At 37.3% G+C, this 21,318-nt stretch overlaps 1 protein-coding gene across 1 annotated transcript in view; it reads left to right on the top strand.

Moving 5' to 3' along the window:
* Positions 1 to 504: 504 nt before the first annotated feature.
* CEP112 (centrosomal protein 112kDa) overlaps positions 505 to 21,318 on the top strand; it is a gene marked incomplete at its 3' end in the record, with an annotated part of 38,881 nt that continues 18,067 nt past the window's right edge. The window contains exons 1-7 of the mRNA XM_009877931.1: positions 505 to 604; positions 1,569 to 1,759; positions 2,469 to 2,623; positions 7,250 to 7,346; positions 9,492 to 9,566; positions 18,402 to 18,449; positions 18,574 to 18,651. Of these exons, the coding sequence (XP_009876233.1) occupies positions 505 to 604; positions 1,569 to 1,759; positions 2,469 to 2,623; positions 7,250 to 7,346; positions 9,492 to 9,566; positions 18,402 to 18,449; positions 18,574 to 18,651 (744 nt within the window). The remainder of the gene's footprint in view (positions 605 to 1,568; positions 1,760 to 2,468; positions 2,624 to 7,249; positions 7,347 to 9,491; positions 9,567 to 18,401; positions 18,450 to 18,573; positions 18,652 to 21,318) is intronic.

The following is a 21,318-nucleotide window of genomic DNA, read 5'->3' as shown; positions in this document are numbered from 1 at the left end:
TGGCAGGTGGTCTGGGGTGAGGAGCGGTTTGTCTTGGCACTGCTCCTGCGTTTAAGAACAATTCCGGCGACCTTGGTGGGTTCTGTTCCTTTCGGCTCATCAGTCTGTTGGCTGGTTTTCCTTCTTTTCCCCCATTTCCTTTAAAAAAAACCCCAACCCTCACCAAACTAGTTCAAAGGCAGAAAAACTCGTGAGGGTGGTGAGGGCACAAACGCCTTCAGGTGTTTGATACAAATTGGTGCAACCGGATGCGTTTTGGTGTGGTTGGACACTTTGCAATCTAAACAAAAACATTCCTGTAAGTTGCATCGAGGATCTGTTGATTGCAAAGAATCACTCTTGGTTTGTGTTCACCTAACAAAATATTTTAGTCTGATTTCCCTTACACTTCTGAAGTACATCTTTATGTGGCCTAAGATGACCAGAGACTCATGTCGAGTGGTGTTTGATCTGTTTCTGCTTCACTGGGAATAATTTTGCAGGTGTTTGCTGTGTTCCTTCAAAATGAACGGTGACGAGGAAGTCTGGGAAAAACTAGATGCAGAGTTTGATCACTATGTTGAGGATATGAAGCCCTATGTTCTAAAACTACAGCATAGGTCAGGTAAATATGGTAAAATTTGCATTTAAGAGAGATGCTAATAAAGTTCTAGAGAACTGATAATTATTAGATGTACTCATATCGCTTTCTTTAATCAGATGCTTAATGCCTGATGTTTCAAGGCACTGTTTTGAAGGGGATTTGCACAACTTCTAAAATTGGATTTTTTTAGGTACCTCTTGCTGTTGTTTGAGCTTATCTGTCTTATCTTGGTGATGTAAATGTGCTTTTGCATAAATACGTGAATACTTTTATTTTAAAAAAAATCAGTATAAACTAAAAGCTTCTCAAAGGCATTGTTTCTGAGGTTGCACTTATGAAATTGCAAATATTTATGTGAGATAAGGTTATTAAAATATACTTTAGCAATGTGTAATAATATAAACATCAAATAATAAATGATGTTTTATAAATCTAATGATTAGCACAAACTGGTTATTACTAAAGGCACAAACCTTGCAAATTAAGACCTTGCTTTGTAAACATTTAATCAAATGGGTAATTTCATAATCTGGTAGCAAAGCTTGTTTAAACAGGTCTTTTTAAAATGAATGAAGATTTATTTTTCTATTTAAAACATTAACTCTCATGCAAGCTGTGTGTTGTGGTTAGTGGCAGCTCTTTCAGTGAGTTCAGAATTCCTGGTGACTTATGTATTCTGTACTCGGTGGAGATTGATCCAGAACATGCTATTTCCAGAAGTCATGTAAACTTCTGCTAAGCATGAATTTATAGAAAATATTTCTGGGTGATGTAAATTTGAGCTATGATTAAGGACTTATTTTTAATTAGGTGTTTTACCATTTTTTTCCCTTTGCTTCAGTCATTTGGGTGTTTTTGTTTGGTTTAAGCTTTTGGATAAAAGAGAAGCGTGTACAAAATTAGTGACTAGCAGCGGCTTGTGTTCCTTCTGTGTTTGGTTTGCTCTGCAAATGTGTAGTGATTACACGTATCTTTTTTTTTTTAGAACGACAAAGATGTGCGCTGTGGATTAAAAAACTATGTGAACCCTCAGGAGCAGGCACAGGAATAGTGGGAAGGAAGAATCGGAACCTATATGCAAAACTTTTGCTCCACATGCTAAAGCGAAGTGTGCTGGAAGGTCCTTTTGCACATAAACCAGAACCAGGAATACTGAAAACTTTTCCATCATACATGGTGGGTGGAACTTCAGACTTGCTTAAAATCTTTGACCTGGTGTCAGCGTGAAAAAGAATTCTGAATGAATTGAGTGGAGCTGCATGTGGTAAATGGAAGTTTTTATGTTGTGTATCTTCTAATTGACGTTGGAAAGAATCTTTCAATATGCAAAACCTTTAATGAGACCTGTTCGTTCCTGAGAATTCAGGTTCTGAGAAGGCTTATATAAGCAGTCTGAAAGAAGAGGAAGACAATTTTTGTCTTAATTAGTTGAAAAGATGCAATAAAATACTCTTGAGGCTGTACCTTACCTGATCAGCAGATAGTTTTTGTGAAAGATGTGTTTAAATGGGCTAACTCCTAGTAGTCTGAGGTGACTATAGTAGTCAATCTTTGTATGAAAGAAAATAGCATTTCACATAGATAAGCTTGGAGTCTGTTTTTTGAAAAACTGATTATACTGTGCCAATCACTGGTATCAGCTTTAGTGAGGTAACTGTCCTAATTTGTGCTAAAACTACCTGTACTGAAAGAAGTACCAGGAAACATTTACACGGCTCCCTGTTGTACTTATTTCTATGGGGTGGGAAAGTAAACTTTGCATACCTCACTGGAAAAAGAAATTTTTATACTACAGATATTCCTGCAAGAAATGACATTAACAGTGTAAATAATGTATTTATGTAGATGTATTCTAGTAGTGATTTTGCATTTATTTTAATTATAGTCGATTTACTTTGAGGAACCAAAATCAACAAGTAGCCCAGACTGCTTACCTGACTGGGTAATGGGAGAACTAGGAAACAGCGAATCTAAGCACGAGGAGTTGTGCAAGGTGTCTTCTAAAGAGGAATTGTCTTTAGCAACATCTCTTACATATGGGTAAGATTTCTGTATTTTGCTTTGTTCTGTATTTGATTCATATTTAGCATGAGCTTGATTTTATCAGCTCTGCCTGTATGTTTCAATTTGTACATATGAATTTATTACACTTCCTCATGAACTCATCTTGAATATGGTGTTTGTACTTTATGTACAGAAACTCTGGTAATAGTTTCTAACTTTAAAATTTTCCTACTTTTCTGTTGACTGTGCTCTTCCATTATGTTGTGTTCTCTGGCCTCTGTAAGTCTTCCTGTGAGGAGAGTAACTGTATATGTGATGTTTTTTTAAGAGTTGTAGTCTGTCATAATGTTGAAAGGAGCTTTTTTATAAAATAGTTTTTAATGGCTTTTTTCTATAGAGAGTAGAAACACAAACAAGCATACAGATGATAAGATTTAAAGGATATTCTGTCATTGTTGTTCACAGATTTTTTTTAAGGGAAACAGAATAGTGATTCCCTGCAGATAAACAAGTTTTGCCGTGCTGTGACAAAGGAAGAAAAGTTAGATGTGCACGAAGAAAGAGGGATTTGATCGGTCCTTTTGCAAGCATGTTCTTATTAAACATTTATCTGTGTTTCATCATGGCTTCTTTATGAAATAGCAAGCTTCATGAATCTTGGATTACAGAAGGTCAGCGTGGACCCGCTATACTTGTTAAAACTTAGGACGCTAAAAATCAAAGCTGCTGCCTGTGGGATACTCCACCGTGTTGTTTTCTTCTCCTGTGTGGGGAGGTTTGTTTGCAATAACTCCATCCTTGTCTGAACAAATCTCTCTCTGAGACTGATTTGAAATGTTTTGATTGATACCACGCTGTCTGCTACAAATACATGTGCTTTGTGGGTGACTAGCACCCCCTGTGCCCGGAGCCTGCATGTTTGTCATTACGATAATACAAAAATTTCCATGTTGCTCATTTGCAGCTGTACAGCAGAATTCTGAATATCTGTAGCTGCGCCTTGTCGTGGTAGTCCATTGGGCAGTCTCTTTTTGTAGGTTAGCAGGAGCCACTAAGCTTAAGCCTCTTCCTTAGTTCCAGTCTGTTGGGTACAGAGCTGTTTCCAGAGCAGGCAAAAGGATGAAGTGTGTGAGGTTATTAAGGCTTGTTTTCGTGTTGGCAGCACTGAAGGTGTGCCAAGCCAGTCAGTTGGATGGTGTTGAAAATCAGAGGCTTTTTTCTGTCCTGTTTTATGGGAATCTTAGGTAAATTTTAGTTTATTCTCCATTCTGTTCTGAGGTACTTGCTTTCATTCCAGCTTTTCTCACACAGTGCAGCTTTGCACTGATTATCAAGATCTGTGTTCTTTTTCATGTGGCTACACGTCAGTCATGGGTGGAATTGCTTCTTGTTGACTCATTTTGAATTTCAGTTAATGTTTAAACTCTCTGAAATCCTTGGTGAAAAAAGCACTCCTAGAGGTCCAGCATGAAACTTGGTAGGCTCTGTACAAGAGGAGGTGTTCCTTGTCCTGTGGGATTGTAGTGGTACCTGCGCTGGTGATCAGCAGATGGGTCCCAAGGCTCTGGTGAGGGCTCTGGAGACTGGTGTTGCCTGTTAATTCATGGTGGGAGAAGCAAGTAAAATGTGATGGAATAAGTTACTGGTTTAAAGAAATCTGGAAGCGAGTCTTACTCCTCTAGGCACAGCTCTACTACCAGGTACTCATACCAAGGATGGAGCCGTGCCTGAGGAAATCTGAATTTGTGCTGGCAGTTCAAAATGTTGATAGCTCTGCAGATCACATAAATTAATCCTTATAGGAATGGGAAACATGTTAAATGAGTGAATTATGCAGGAAGAAATACTGGAGATAATGTTTCAGCTGTTGTCTTGTAGAAATATCATGTTAAAGTTATTTCTATGTATCCATATTAAGATGTTAGTTATGTGCAACGTATAGATCCTGTCTTTCTTTGTATTTACAGTTCTGACTGAGCTATGAGTGCAGGTAAAGATGCCAAGTATTGGTATTTCTGGAATCTGCAATTTGTAGAGAGAGCCAGCAGATGGTGATGTTGTTACACGTTCTGAGTAGAGACAAGTACAACGCAGGACGAAAACTGTGTCCACAGGTCTGCAGGAGATGGATAAAAATTTAGCATTGCAGCTGTGACTCAGTTCTTACGGAACATTTTCTCAGGGCAAAAAAGATAATGTCAGTGAGCAATGTTTGAGTAATTTTTTTGATGTTTATTTGTCTGAAGATTCCCTTCTTTAAAAGAAGCAAGCAGATGGAGAAGTTCTTTTCATAGTTTTGTCTTGCAATACACACAATTCTATGTATGAAGTTGTTGGCTTTGCTATAAGAAGTTGTTTATCTGACTGTGTAAAAAGTAGATGGACAAACCTGACTTGCAAACTAGGGTGTCAATGACTAAAGCCAGGCAGACTGGTGCTGGAGAGGTGCATCTTTATTTTGAAACATGAGAGAGCTGGTTTCAGGAATGTGTAGTTTGGTTTGAACAGAAACCTAGTCTTTCTGACCCCGTAGGAAAATTCTGCTGTATGTTTATAGATTATGCCTGAAAAACATTGTTAAAGGTTAGTGTGTGGGAGGAACCAGTGAGTTTCCCTTACTTTGTTCCTGGTAGGAAATTATTTACTAATCTCCCTTATTAGGAGCAAATTGCTTCCTTCTCCCGTGCTAGCTCACTGTTTTGGCTGAAGCAGGAGGTCACAGGGCTGGTGTCAAGGCTCTGCCCGTTCTCTGCTCACCTGCCATGGGAGGAAAGAGAAATAATCTTGTGATTTCTGGAGCCTGACTCATATCAGCAGAAGGTTAGAAAAGGCAGTGAATGGGTAGTATATGCTTGATCTGAGCAAAATTGCCATCTGTTCTTGGTGGCCTTTTCAAGTTCTGTTTATAGAAGCAACTTCCTCTTCAGTTCCTATTCAAACTAACAAATATAGAATCAATAGTATATCTAGAGGGTTCTTTTCCCTTATTTTATCAATTTAAAAATATTACAGATATAAAGCAACTTGAGTTGGTTTGAATATTTTATTAATATCCCCAATATCCTTGATGTTTATTGATTGTCCTTTAATCTCCAAGTGATAGGGGCGTGACCTGTTGATTCCTGTTTTAAACAGCTGCAACTTTACTGAATTGTTAGGCAAGCTAAGTATTGTTCAGAAAAGAAGTCTGATAAAATTGCACATTTACTGACAGACAAAGATTTGTTTGCTTCTAATGAAACACAATTTGTGTCAAATGAAATCTTGGTAAGAAATGCATGATTTGGAATGCTGGAGACATTGTATTATATTTCTTTTCTTTTGTGGTGTTGTGGGTTTTTTTGTGTGGTTTTTTTACCTCTGAGGCTTTGCTTATCTGCGCTATTTATTGCTTTGGAATTGTTATTTTGCATCCATGTATGTTGCTGGTATTTATTGGGGCTGGAAGGGAAGGTATGCTCCCAGTTGTTCACTGTTCCCTGCTGTTTTGATGAAAGCTGGGGCGGCGTGCTTTGGGAAAAATTTGTCGGTGTTTGTCTTCCTAGAAGTGACTAGTTTATACTATACATCCAGCAGTTGTCTTTCTCTTCATAAACACTTAATTCGTCTTAGTGTCTTTTTGGCATAACTTACTGGCTAATTTGCTGCCAGATGGAAGGAATGAAAGGTATTTTAATGGTCTGACTTGTATTTAATACGCTGTTGCCAGTCGTAGGAAGGTGAATGGACTAACGGGAGTTTCTGACGACTTGGATATGTGTGGGTTTGACATTGGAGTACATGCTGAGGGGTGGTTCGCCACTCTTTGGGAACTTTTTGCTGTATCAATCTATGTAATAAACTCTTAGAAATTTTATTTTGGTTTGTTCCAAGCTGTTCTTTTCTTTCACTGTTGAGAAAGGTCAGTTGACCAGGTGTAACAGTGAAGGTTGTCTTTGCCCATCTGTTATTCTTAATTTGCTTTTGTTCAAGTGCTTTACTTCTGGCAAAAGCTTTCCGAGAAGATACCTGTATACTGGACAGTACTTTCTCAGGCAGTACTCGTATCCTGTCTTGTGAGTCTTTCTTCATCATCCCCCCTATATACCACTTCACTGAACTGTATCTAGTTCTTGCCCTTGTCTTCATGTTTGTATGTTATATAAAGATATACCTTGATCTAATTTCCTGTTTTTTGGTCTTAATAGTCTTCTCCCCTATGGTGCATCCAACCATCATTTTAATTCCTTTTTATTCTCTGGGTGGCTGGGCTTTAACCTGTGCTGTCATAAGCCTGGCGATTTTGTTTCAAAAATGTTCTCCTAGATCAGTCTTCTCAGTTAACTTGGACCTGTTGGGAGATGTTGGGTCAGGCAGTAACAAAAGCACAAAGAACACCTTTTAATATACTGCGATATACGTGATGTTTCTGGTGTTTTTGTTAGTGTGGGGACTTTTGGGTGTTGTTTGTTGAATGGAATGCTCAAGGATTTTGTTTGCCTTTAACATACCTTTACTAAGAAATTTTTGTCTATTTCGTTCTACTATTTTTGATCGTTACATCTTGACAATTGTTTTCTTTTGTATATTTAAAAAGATTTTATTTTAAGATTAACATTCTTTGTGTGCCAGAAGTTGTTGAAAATTAATTCTTCTCTTCCTGCCTATTCTTGTTAATAACAGGGAAAGATTCAAGTACAATGAGAAGCCAGCGTTAAGATCACATTCTATGAGTCCTCCTCACAGGACAGATGAAGATAACCTAGCCACACCACTGTCTGTAAGATGCTTCTCCTTTTTTGTTGTAATTTGCTTTAATTTCAATGAGTTGTTTCTGTGTATCCCCATAAAGCTGTTATTTCTGATTGCCTGAGTCATGATCCCTGTGCACAAGTGCAGACATTTGGGAGAGAGTGATAGGAAGGACTAAAGCTCATCTAAATCTGCCCCTTGCGAGGGCAGGGAAGAAGAATTTATTGTAGGACGCTCTCAGTTCATCCTACTGGTTGACCTCTGTTTAGTGTAGTGTGCTTAATGTCTGCTGCCTTGTTTTTTCCCAGGCTTGGCAAACTGACTGTATTGACATCATCGTGTATTTCGCAATAGCAAATTAAAGAAAGCTGCATAGATCTCTGTGGCTCTGTTTAATGATGGTTGACCTCTGAAAGAGTGAATATTGGACATTTTTTTTTTTTATTTTAAACAAACTTTCCACCACAAGCATTATGGCTGATGAAGGACACTGACCAGACTTCATGTAAAACACTTTTAGTCCGAAATATTTCATGATATTGTATGTGTAATTGCAAGCATTTAAACCGAAAATGACTTCTCACAAATATGTGTTATCAACAAGTGTGCTGTTTTCCTTCGTGAATGTGTTCTGTAGCCTTTTAGTATCCAGTTTTTATTACTGGAGTGGTCTGTCTCCTGCGATTCCTTCATCACAGCCAGTACTTCTGTAACCGCTCTCATTCCTCTGCGAAACACTGAATTTGCTGGACATATGTTGTAGGTCTGCCCACGCTTTTTTTTAATGGTGTCACAGTGTTGAAAGATTGCAGCTAGCAGTGGGTCTGTTGACACCTGGGCAATTCCTATAGACTGTCCTTACCCTTCTTTGCTGGGCACAATCAAGTGCAAGTGGGGTAACCTGGAAGTCTGCTTCTGAGGAGGTTTGTGTTCTGCTGTGCATTTGGAATAGTGGACTAGCAAGGGGATGCTTTACCGTGCCAGGCTACACATGGTCTGTGGGCAAAAATTAAATGTTTCTGCTCTAGGCTCTGGTTGGTACGAATGTACTTGTGTGTGTTGATTGTGTATATACAAATGTAACTTTAAAAATAAATGCCATAATTAAAAATAAAAAAATAAAACCAGATGCTGGACTTACTGAATTTCTGCTTATTGACTTCTGTTTGTTTTAGTTGACTTGAAGAAATAGTTGTTAGGAACAGTTATTGTCAAGAAAATGATTTCCCAAAGTTTAAACTTGGATTTGGGTCTTTAAAGTTTTTGGGGGCTTTGGTTTTTTCTGTTGTTGTTGTTTTTGTTTTTGTTTGGTTCCTGGCTCTGCCACCACCTTCCAGGGCAATGTAAGACAAATTCCTGCAGTTTGTTGCTCTTCAGCTCCATACACTGGGATTCTACTGTGATTCCAGCTTTAAGGGGGCCTTTAAGTGAAACAATCCTCTCTTGCTTTGCCAAACAGTTTGATGAACGTTTGGCTGACTGGAACAAATCGGATCTTGTTCTGTTGTCAGGGATGCACAGATGTTCTGGCGTAACTCAGGCCCAGGTAGAAGAACAGGGAGTCTATTAAGAAATGTTAAGAACTGCCTCAACCAAGTGTTGGTGGCCTGACGTCAGAGCTCCATTCACTGCACGTTCGTAATGGACGAGCAGGTTTAAAGAAGAGGCGCTTGCACGCCAGCACATGAACCTCTTGCTAAAAAACTTAATGAGACAAAGTCGTTCATGATTCAATGTTTTTTGTTTTTTTTCTCAGTAGTGTTATACTTCAGTTACAGGAAAACTTTGTGTACCAACTCCCCTGTTTGATACATTAAATAGAATTAGGATCATTTCTAGAATAAGTACGTTGCCTGAAGAATGTAGTATTTTGATTTTTGTGTAATAAACTCACCCTTTGTAAAGGAGGCTGTTGCTTTGGGGGAAAAAAAGTAAAAGAAAACCCAACATAAAAGTGAAGAGGGAGGCTAATTTATCCTCTGGGTTCCTTTCTTAGCATAAACTGCTACTGGTAACTGAGTTACTTAGGTTAAAGCTGTCAGAAGTATTGTGATACTATTTGAAAGTGCAGGTAGGCATGGCCAAGTCAATGACAAGCTTTATTTTTTTATTATATTTTTTTCAGACTGTATCTGCCAACTCTTCTGATATTTTGACTTTTTTTATGTTCCAGGATCATCGTCATAAAAAACACTTTTCTTTGGATGACAGTGACCTTGAAGCACGTCTCAATAGTTGGAATCTTGGGGTAAAATAAACAGAGTATATTACTTATTTATTGTCTTGAAATGAAAACTCCGTATTAACATAGTCTGTATCTCTGAATTTAGTCAGCAAAACTTGGGTAGGAATTAGTCTTTTGGAAATGAACTGGTAAAGCTTGAAAAGGTTAATTCTGAATCCATATTATCTTGAAGAAAACGTTAGTAATGCCTCATTTTTAATAATATTATTAATAATCTTATTGTATTTAATATAGTTACTGATAAATCAAGGAAAATAATAATCCTGCTGGTCAAAACTAAGTGTCTTACTCTGGTAGAAAATCAGACTTTCTTGATGACTTGATAACATTATTTTGAATTTGTGCCTGTGTAATTGAAAGAAGAGTTTGGCTTTCTGTCTTTTTGATTAAGGACTACAGAGTTTGCAAGCCATTAATACAGCTCAATAGGGTTTTTTTCCCCAGAGTTTGCCTCCTTTTGAAAGTGTTCAAGAGGCTTTTCAATGTGTTAACGTCTTTCCTTTCCTTTTAATAATTGGAATCTTTAGGCTGGCTCTGTGGCTCTGGCAGAAGGAATAGCGTGTCTTTGTGAATTTGCTTTGCTGAGGAAAGAATCCACCTTTGTGGGAGCTCCTGCAGCACTTTGGCTGATGTTCTTGTGTGGCCTTGGCTTTGGAATGTGTTTGTGAGTGTGCTGCTCTTGTGACGATGCTGAGATTTGTCCTGACTTTGACAGATCAAAACTAAAGTATCTGAAAGAGCATCTGCTGCAGAGATGGAATAAGCAGGAGTTCTTTCTTGGATGGCTCGACAGTTTCAGAACTAGTGTTTATTGGATCTCAGCAAAAATGTAGAAGATAGATCCCCAAAGCTTTCTATGTTTACAGCTAAGAGGACTTTAATATGTATTAAAATTTTTTTGTGGACTCTAAACCACTTTGTAAACACTTCTGTAAAATCAAATCTATTTTCAAGCTATCATCTTTCCTTAGGATTTGAACACATCCTCTGTATTTTGGGGCTGGTGTCACACAAGAGGTAAATCCAGTGAGGCAGTATATATATTTTTTTTATAAGGAGAGATTTAAAAATTGCTTGCTAAGATCAACGTGAACCTGTGTTAATATTCTTTGATGTTTGCATGTACAGGTTTAATTTGTTGGGCTTGATCTATGTATTGTTCCTGAGCAATTAATTGAAAATTTTGGACCTAGATGAATTTAAATTTTATTTCCGTTTAAGGCTACTGTTATTATAACACTTTGCTCCCTTGACTGTATTTTCTGTGGTATTAGTCCACAACAATTCTAAGGTCAGGGTGAAGTTCCTTCTCTCTGTAGCTGTATTCCACTGTATTTTTTCCTGTTGAGTTGTTTTGTTTATTTTTTTTAACCCTTTCTCCTGTACCGCCAGATCTTTAACCTATTTGATTAGGATTCATATCCTTGTAACAATTTAATTTTATTGATTACTTTTAATAAGTTTTTTTTTCTTTTTCTCACTTTCTACTAGTTCTCACAGGTTGAGAGCTCACTCAGTTGTGTTTGGGAGAGAGGGCAGCTGCAGTCAGGAGTGATGAGAAATGGTTTCTAAGGAAATACTTCGACTTTCTTTATTTAAAAAAAATAAATCTTGTATTTTCCTGTTATTGTTTTGATCGGTTACCGACTAATCCTTGTAGATTAATAGGAGAACAATTTCTAGCTCTTTCAGACTTGGACAAATCTATTTTCCAGGAATTGCAGTTTTGTGAAGGGGGGAGAGTAGATCTCCAGAAAGCTTTTCAGTAGCAGTCAGCTCCAGTTTGGCAAGGTGCCTCGCAGGTGTCTGAAACAAATGTGCAAGCAGTCACTTGCAGATTTGGGGTGTTTGGCCTGTATTCCTGGATTATGTGAGCAGATAGTTGTAATACCTTGGGCTGTTAAAGCTGCTTTGAGGGGGAAATTTGCTCGTGGCCATTTTACAGATTGTTCCAGTTGATGCTGACAAAGGATCTCTTTATATCTAGCATTTTTGTATTGATGTCGATCTGCCTTCTTGCTTATCTCATTTTATTTGCTTTGTATTTCTTTTTCCACTTTACAATCGTGTTGTGTTGGTAATGGATGGTTATTAAGCTATGATGATCCTCCACTGATATGGGAGCTCTCGTGGATAACAAATTGGCTACCGTGACACATAAATCAGTTTTTTCCAGTCTCCTCTCCAGGGATGGTAATTAAACAAGTCTCTAGTGAAAGACCTTGATTGCCTGATAAGACTTGGTGGGAGTTACCTGACAAAGAGGATTTGAGGTTGGAAGAGAGAGGTCTGTAAGTGGTTGCTGCTGAACAGGGCTTCCCTGCTATGGATCACGGCCTCCAATGGCTTCTTAAAGGCTTGGGAAGTTTTAAGTGGGAGTTTCATACTTAAAGAAGAACATGCAATTATTAAAAATGGAAAAACCAAATCAACTTACTAAATGATGGCAGCACTTGAGAATCTGTAAGGTATGAGCATAAGATGTGACTGCTCTGTGAGCATCCAGCATTTAATTGCTAGCTGTGATTTGCAGGTATTTGAGAAATTTAATTTACAAGCGATCCCACCCCAGGTACAGAAGACCCTTGACCTAACAGAATACTTCAGTAGTGGGGGGAAGTTAGGAAAGGAAATACAAGATGGCTTTAACTTTGAACTGCCTAATATAAAGAACAGTTGTGATTTTTTTTTTTCTTAAAAAGATATTTTTTTTCATCATTTCCTTGGGGTTTTTTTGAGTTTTACTTATGAGCCAAGGAATAAATAGTGAATCAAGGCTGCTAGTCTGGGTCCTTTTGTACAATTTTCTTGCATTGATGGGCACAGAGATCATCCTGGGAATTTCAAATGTCCTCATACAAGGATTTTTTTTCTTAGTAAGAATCTTTGAAAGTTTAGGAAAGTATTCTTATTTCAACCAAGTATATATGGAGAATATACTTTCATTCAATAATCTGCAAATACCCAGATAGGTGCTCCACATAAAGGTGAGAAAAGCTTAGCATCATCCAGCTTCAAGTTGCTGCTAAGCCTTCCCTGTTCCAGTACAGGCTTGTCTGGATTCTAATGACCAATTTTAAACTGTTAATTTATTTTTACCCTTATCTTTTGGGCTTCTACTTCTTTGATGTTTTCTAAATTTCCTCTTTTTTGAAAGTTGTATATTTTTAAGGTCACATACTGAATGTGTTATCACTTTTTAGGATATGCTTGCATCAGTGGCTTAGTTTCTTTTTTATTAAAAAATGTTATGAAAAGTTGGGGAAATAATTCAGTGATTTCTTTACTAAGGAGAGAGGTCAGAGCTTAACAGACTGCAATATGAAGGCTTCAGATTTTTGTTATTAGTAGTAATAACATTTTCTGCCAGAGAAGCAAGACTGGGGCATTACTTTTCTAATATTGTTGCTTCTCATGGGTAATAAAAGAATTTTTCCATTTGCAGCATTCCTGATTATCTCTATCAAACATTTTATTGTTCAAGTTCTTGAGATTCTAGTCATGCATGGGTAAATGTTTTTTAAAAAGTTGACTTTTGATTGTGACAAATTTGCCTTTCATACGTGGAATACTAATATCAGCTAAACTTAAATACATTAGAAACCCGCATTTTTATTAGCCCTTATTGACTCTTATCTAAACTGACGTGACAACTGTCCTTTATTAAGTGCTTGTGCCTTGAAGTTGCATTTGCAATGTAAAGAGGAAGAAATCCTTTTGTATTGTCGTTTGAAGGCAAAAGTTTCAGAATCGGGAGTTTAGACAAGTGCAAGTAATCTTTGGTCATTTTGGTGCTTTGAACTGTCTTCGTCATTCTTTGGCTATTTTAGAATGTAACAAAAATCCCTCAGCTATCTAATTTTATTAACACCTATCAAACTTCTACATGTTGCAAATCTAGTACACTTCATAAATAGGACATCTTCACCTTCCCTTTAGTTATGTCTCAAAAATAATTAAATATTGTGCAATATATTTATTGTCAAGAAAAGAAGCTTGCTGGATAATGAAATTAAACTTGCATTTTTTTCCCTTTTTTTTTTTCCTCATGTAGTTGTTAAGCTTTTTAGATTGTAGGCAAACACAGGTTTTGAATAGGAAATTTGAGTTACATAAAGGAATGACATCGAATTAACCCTCCCTGCATATTTGTACCTGACCTGCCTATATGTTTGGTTTTTTTCAGGATGCTTTTAATAGGGTTTCATTTATCACTGAATTTTAGCCAGTTTGAGGTGTGACAAGACAACTCTTAAACATCCCAGAAAATCGAGCACTTCATTTTAGGTAGAAGGCATACAAAGAGATTGTACCCTGGGGAAACAGCAAAGGGCTTTTTAATCAGGGAGAACAGGATTTTTCGTCGCTGTAGTTCAACCAGGATGAGAATTAACTCTTTAGCTTTTACCAGAAGTGATGCGACATCTTGGATACAAAGAACCTGCCCACTTGAGTCTTGCCCAGAAGACTTTATCGTGACAAACGTCATCGCCTAATAACGGTTTAAGAGGACTTAGACCAAAGAAATTCCACGGTCAGTGGCTTACGTTGCGTTATCCTTTCTTGCAGTAATTATACGTATCACAGGGTTAAAGCAGACGCAAACACGGAGAATTCTTGGGTGGCTCTGGCAGCCGTGTGCGTTAGTTCTGGTTTGTGTACTTGGCTCGCATCTGCCCGTGTCTTTCCAGTCCAGTTAAGCTCAACCTTTTCTGCACAAACCATTTGATTATCTTTTGTTTGGTTTCTTAGTCTGTCTGCTTACTATAAACATACCTACTGTATATGTTGTGGCCTCGGAGGGCAGCAACACTGCACAAACTTTCCCACAGTGAACTCCAAGTGGTGGTGTGACTTCAAAAAGAAATAAATTCGGCTTCCACGCTGACAAACAATCTTCTTGTGCTTTAATGTCCTTCCACTAAGACTGCAGAAGCAGCATTAAAGTGAACTTCCCTACAAATTATGATGTTAGATAAGAATGTCCTTACTCAAATTTCCTGAAGCTACTCAGCAGTTATTTCTGTAGGGGACATGCTGGCTGGCTGGGCTTCTTACATTAAAGTAAGAACTTAGGGCAAGGTTCAGTTGGGTTGTTTACCATTTCAAAATCTTGAGTGTTCTTAACTCTTTCATGTGTGTTTTTTCCACCCTTGTTTTGAAAACAATCACATTTTGTCTTTGAAGAAGCTTAAGGGCGAATGTGCAACAAGCCTGCAGATCCAAACGTGTTTGGGTTTTGGTTTTTCTTTGTTTGCTTTTTCCCCCCTGAATCTTAATATATACAGCGTACCTTCTGACTGTTACTGAACCCGGTAAGCTACGGTCTTGCATTATGTATCTTGATAAACATTTTCTGAAGAAGAAAATGTGACTTTGGAAGGGATAGAATGGAAGCATTAACATTCATGTTGTGGTGGTGCTATTTAGGGTGTCAAAAGAGCAGAAGTTTTGGAGTGAGTTTATGGCCTCTGACAGCTATAATGCCTGTGTGCTCTTTTCAGCCTGAGGGATGAAATATAGTTGCTGTCCTGAGGATGAGTAGGAAGCACCTACTACTCAAAACTGGGCTTTTTCTGTCCTATTCTTGCTTTTGGGGAAAACCATTTCAGCTCCATTTACTTTTATCAATGCTTCACTCATTGCTTTAAATTTTTGTACTTCCAAAATGTTTATTTTTTATTGCTTTAGGTGGTATTAAACAGAAATTGAAAACACTAAGGTTAAAAATTATTACTAATTTGCCTCAAAAGTCAGTTTTGGAATTTCTAATACACCTTTTTTGATTTAGAATCATTAAGGTTGGAAAAGGTCTTGAAGATCCAAGCATCACTTCAGCACTAATTAATTTAGGAGAAGAAGTATATTTCCATCAAGTAGATTATTTCTGTTAAATAGTGGGGGTGTTTTAATGGGGTTTGGATCCTCCAAAGCCTTCCCAGCTGGTTTGTGCGGACTCAAGCACTGGAAGGTGACTGTGCCAGTCCTCACAGATAGAAACATGGTTTGTTGTCTGTTTGACAAACAGAACAGGAGAAACCAAACTCTTTTCTACAAAGAAATGAAAAATGCTGGTTTTGTTAAGAAGTGATATTTACAAATTAGAGTTCAATTCTAGTTCAAATAAAGATGTCTTTCATGATGACATTTATTTGGTTCATACTCTTAAAAACCCATGTGATTTACTGTTCTTCTCATGGCAGTCCTTCAGTTTCATACATATGTATTTTGGTTTGTCTTTGACCTTTTGCTTATTATTTTTAAATTTGCATGTTTCTCATAAATACAAGCTTTTTTTTTTCCTTTTTTTGGGCATTCTTTATTGTGATATTCCCTCTTTAATGTGGTATAATTTTGAGAACAAGAAGTTTTGCAGAAGACCAGCATGAAAAGAATGAATGTTGAGACATTAAATGTTTACAGATCAGTTTAAGTGGATATAATCCACAACAAGTAACAAAGTGGGAACATTTAACTTCAAAGCACATATGGCTGCTGTTACAAAATCAAAAAATGCAAGACTTGGGCTGTACAGAGTATTAGAGACACGTTTTCCTTCTTTCTCATAAACAAATAGGATATACCTTGGGTTTTTAGGTTGGTTTTGAAATGAAGACTGTAAAGAGCTTAATTTCATGATCAGATGAAGTATTTGAATTAATTGTAAATGTTTACAATAATTTTTAGATTTAAAAAAAAAGCAAAATTAAGGTGTGATTGTATTTGCTTTGCATGAGAGAGAGGGCTTTTGGAAAATAATTAAATAACCAATTGGATTAAATAACCAAATGAAATTTGGTTCTACAGCCTTAGCCTTCTTGGAATCGCACGAGGTATTGGCGAGGCCTTTCGATGTTACCTGCAGCTTTTTGGGGAGCCAGAGCTGGGATCTGCCTTGAACATTTTAGGCACAGGCATCTTCAGTCGTGGGTGTCTGCCTGGGTGGTGAACAGGTGTGAGGGGTGGCTGGGAAGCAGATAAAATGATCTAGAAGGAAGAATGTAATACTAGTAAAATTAGATAATTTTAGATACAAAATACTATTGTGGGGTGCAAGTTGTGTAGGGCAAAGAAAATCCTCCTAAAATGTTCTGATTTAGGATTTCTGTACTTTTTATTTCTGTCTTTTTGTTGTTGTTGTTGCTGTCACCCCCCCTCCCCGTTATCTATCTTTTTTGATTAATGCTTTGTGACATTCTTTCTCCTGTATTGCTCTCCTCACCACTTGCCTTTTCTGTGTCCAAGGTTATTGGGTTTTTTTATTATTTTTTTTGCAGTAGGTGCATATGGAATGCCTCTACTCATTAATGTCTGCCGATGGTTTTTGCATGCCAATCGTTGTGGCATACTTAAAAAATAAAAAAGACACAAAAAAAACCCCAAATAAAAACAACTCAAGATGCTTTACATAAGAGAGAGTTTAATATATTTAGTCTAGAGAGCTCATTGACAATAAAGAGAAAGAGGTTACTTATTAACTTACTGGTTTTCTTATACTTCCAAGTATAGTATTAAAATATTTGATAATACTACAGCTTGCCATTGAATATGTGTATTAAACACGTGAATATCTACAACTTCTGGGTGAAATATGACAACTCTTCCACAGCATCTAGAAATCCTACATAACCTTTTAGGACAGGAAATTAGTAATACTGTATCAAATTGAAATTTCAGAGGGATTAAGCCTCTTTTTCACTGATAAATTCAACACACAAATTTATTTTTTATAGTCCTGGAGAAAGTGCAAGCATTTGATATATTTGCCATGCCTCATAGATCAATTTAATCTTAACAAAAAAAAAAAAAAGACTAAATGTTGTAAGATACGTATTGCAATCACATTGCTATTCCAAATCTCACTGCCGCATTTTACAAGATTATACCCTTGAAAGCTTTTCTTGGGTGTTATGCGTTCTCTGTGATTTGATGTTTGAGGCTCATCGCCTGAGAAAATTAAAAAGATATAGCTGTCTGATAGAGGAAGTGGGTTGTGAACAATGTTTTGTATTCGGTTCTTAAAAATAGTGATTAAAAGAGCTGCTTTAATTACACAGTAGTGTTAATGAATTATTTCCTGATGCTTTGTCTCTATGACTTACATGTGTGGATATAGTTGCGGTGCTCTCAACTGTAATTTTTCAAAAATGCTAGATTAAAATCATCGTAATCTGTACGTTTATTCTGACTTTACACTGATTTAAATGAGAGTTTACCCAAGGAAGTTGGAAATCTGTGGCAGAAGCTGTATGTATTTAGCCACCAAATCCTTCTAAAACATGCATTGATGGTGTTTTTAGAACGGAAAAGAGGGTAATTTTTGGCCCCTGCTGTAGGAAACACTAGAATTTTCAAACTTGGCGAGTAGGTCGTGTCCAACAAAATGGTCTCTTACAAAGATTTTTCTACTTCTATAACTCGTAGAAGAGGGCAGTGTGTTAACGGGCCTTGGCATTCTGCCGAGTGCTTTCAAGGATCATTGCAGAGTTTTAAAGGAGAGAGGATTCTGTGCAGGAAGACTAATTTGGGAGTTACTTCTAGGTTACAACCGTGTATCTGGCGGTGGTGCCGTTTTGAGATGTACCGATTAACTGTGTTGGAAAACAGCCCTTGAACTGCTGTGTATGTCTCAAGGCACGCTTAAATCTGTGCCGTCGTTCTTGCGAGGGCTGTGGTTGCTGTGTTGGGTACAGATGACCTCGCAAAGTGTAAACCCAGAGTTGTCACTGCAAACTTTTTTGAATATTTGGAGATGTTTCTTACTATCTGGAGGTAGATCTTACTATCTATAATAAGACGCTGCTGACATAATTGCTTTTTCTCTAACTTGTTTTTCAGTTAGAAAATCCAAGATATTTGCGAGAAAAACCGATGCCAATGTCTCTGGTAGGTATTTATATTCCCTTATAATAGTGAGCAAATGTGCTTCATACTTTTCATTTCAGGTTAGGATTAATTTTACCTGGAGTTTCTGCTTTGAATTTGTTTTGAACTTCTTCTCATTCAATAGATGACACCCAAGTTTGGCCTAGGCAGAAGTAGCACTTCTCGGGATGAACATTCACTATTACGAATGCGTGAAAAAGAGGTAAGATACTTTTTCTAAAAAGAAAATGAGACCCAAATTAGTAAGTTAGGGCTTTTTCTTTGGGAATTGGGTATTCACAAAGTAGCTTGTTTTAGCAGAAAATATCATGTAAGAGAACTTTTGCTGAAGTGACAGGGCTTTTCATTAAATACTTAATGTAGTTCCCAATTACTTAGCGAATAAAAAAGACTTCTGAACACGTTGGCTGAAGGAATTTTTATCATAGAAGGGTTTTTGAATACTAGAAACTTTCCAGACTGCCTTGTAACAGAAGTAGTGGAAACCTTGATTCAGTGATGACTTTTGTTTACTTTCCGTATACCTTTATAAATCTGCAGATCTAGGCCTTATTTCTATTTCTAGGACCTACGTTATTTCTATATTTGCCTCATGTAGCTCCAGTCCTCTTATTCGTGTGGGTTTTTGTGTTACTTCTTTCGAACATTGTTAACTGGTGAGGTTGCTGTCAAAGCATGCCTCTCTAATTCTCTCATAGTATGTTATTTTGTTCTGAGTGTGTGCAAAAGTAAAGTTTTGTGGTCTTTTTTGCCTTTTTCATAGTTAAAGGAAGTTGTATGTCTATGATACGTCTGTCATAAGCTACTCAGTTTATTGGAAGCACCAGTCATGGGATAAAACTCAAATAGATTGTGTTTAGCACATAGGTGTTTCACGTTCTTCTGAAGCTGCATAAGCATGAGGGTTTTTTTTTTTTTTTTTTTTTTTTGGAATGTCACTGGAAATTAAATGGAACCTGTATTAGGAAAATGGTTCAAAAAACCCAAACTCCAACACTCTTCTCTTTTGCCCTTCAAATTTCTGTTTTCAGCTCTATGTTCTTGGATAACTGAGGCATGTGTCCATGGTTCCCTCGCTATCCCCAAGTTCTTAGACCTGCCCAGGACTCCAAACACGTACCTGTTGGAAATGAAGGGGCATCTTCTGCAAACCTCCAAATTGTCCCTCCTTTTACATGGTGTGTCGTAATGACACTTGTGAATTAGAACTGTCCTGAAGGGATTTTCGAGACATTTCAGAAGACAGCTTTGGCTGAGACACAGGGAGAATACAGTTGGTTTGTGGATACTTCAATTGTTTGTAAAGTAATGTACATGAGAGTCTGCTTTAGGCTGATGGCTGGCAGTCTAATTTGATACTTAAATAAGAGGCCTGATCCAGCAGTTGCACAATCCATGAGCCTTTCACTTTCTGTGCTCTGGTCTAATATCGACTGTTCTTTTGTATTGACAACATTCAAACCACCATTGCCTCAGGATGAGACAAGGTTTCATAAGATGTGAAAACAGACCAAAAAATAAGTAAATTGAAAGCACAGTGTTGTCGTTTAAATAATATTTTGAAATTAAATAAACAGGACTGCGTGCCAAGTGGCTACATAAAATAATCGGTGAATACTTTGCTAGTTCAGTGGAAAAATCCTCTAAACCACACAGTAAAAATCCAGTACTTTTTGCTAATGGTACTCAACCATGGACTAGTTGAAGCTGGAAGGGTTATAGGCAGTATTTCACAATCACCATGTGTGTGCTATTAAGTAGAAAACTTAAATGTGTTTTCATCTGACTTTGTTTGTGAAGCTCAATTAAGAATAAAGCCTTTTCATTTATTAGAATGTAAATGTATTAACAGAAAAATAGTGCCAGACAAAAGAGTTTTGGTAAACCTTTAACTGTTTTCAACTGCTTTGTAGTAGGACGGGAGAACATAAAATAGGATAACTGTGGTTTTTTGCTTTTAACCTTTGGACCTTTGTTCATAAACCATTCCTGCACCTGTTTTGACTCTGTAATGCTAAACACATGGCCATTTTCAGTGATAACCACATCACAGATTTATGAAAATGTGAAGATCATCAGGCAGTGGTTTGGGGTTTTTTTTAGTCATTTTTTCCCCAAATACTTCTGACATGGATTAAACCATTTGGGAAACTGTCATTACGGAAAAAATCGTGGGCTCAAGCGAGGAGGATGCAACAAAACAGGAATATATCGGTTTTCAGCGGTAAGGCAAAGCAGAACAGATGGTACCACTGGCTTGTCTTGATAAAAGCCTCCCTTTGAACTTCACCTTCGGTCATCCCCAGTGCCACCCGATACTCCACTGAGCAGAGGAGGTGGGAAAGAAAAAGCTCTTCTTTGTGATTTTTCAGAAAAACAGAACCACTGTCACTGCTAAGATATGGGTTTGAAATTCTTCTGCAATTCAGCAAATTTAGCTGTGTTAATAAAAAAGGATATTTTGTTGACCTTTCTCAGAGAATCAGTTTAGCTGATGTATCCATTAAAGAAGATTTGGTATTTCTTTAAAGACGTTCTATTTCTTAACTTTTGATTTTATCACTCTATTTCTGAACTGGATGCAGAATAACTGTGGGATCATTTCCACCTATTTGTCCTGGGGAATGAGGACTGAGGAAGAGAGAAAAGGAGAGATGAGCTAGATAGAGAATGGGAAAAAGACATGTCTTTCCCCTGAAAATACATTTTGGTGGGTTGACGAATGGAAACAAGATGAAAAGGAAGAGGGTGGGGTTTTTTGTGTTCGAGAATCTTATCTTTAAGATGCAGCCTTTAAAAAAAAAAAAGGCGGTTTAGAACCTTTATCTTTATAATCTTTATTTATGTTTTTCTCCCCCCCCTTTTTTTC

The sequence above is a fragment of the Apaloderma vittatum genome, unplaced genomic scaffold (genome assembly GCF_000703405.1).
Source record: "Apaloderma vittatum isolate BGI_N311 unplaced genomic scaffold, ASM70340v1 scaffold2241, whole genome shotgun sequence".
Taxonomy (NCBI): Eukaryota; Metazoa; Chordata; class Aves; order Trogoniformes; family Trogonidae; genus Apaloderma; species Apaloderma vittatum.
Note: the sequence above shows the minus strand (reverse complement) of the source record. Positions and strands in the feature narration are given on the sequence as shown.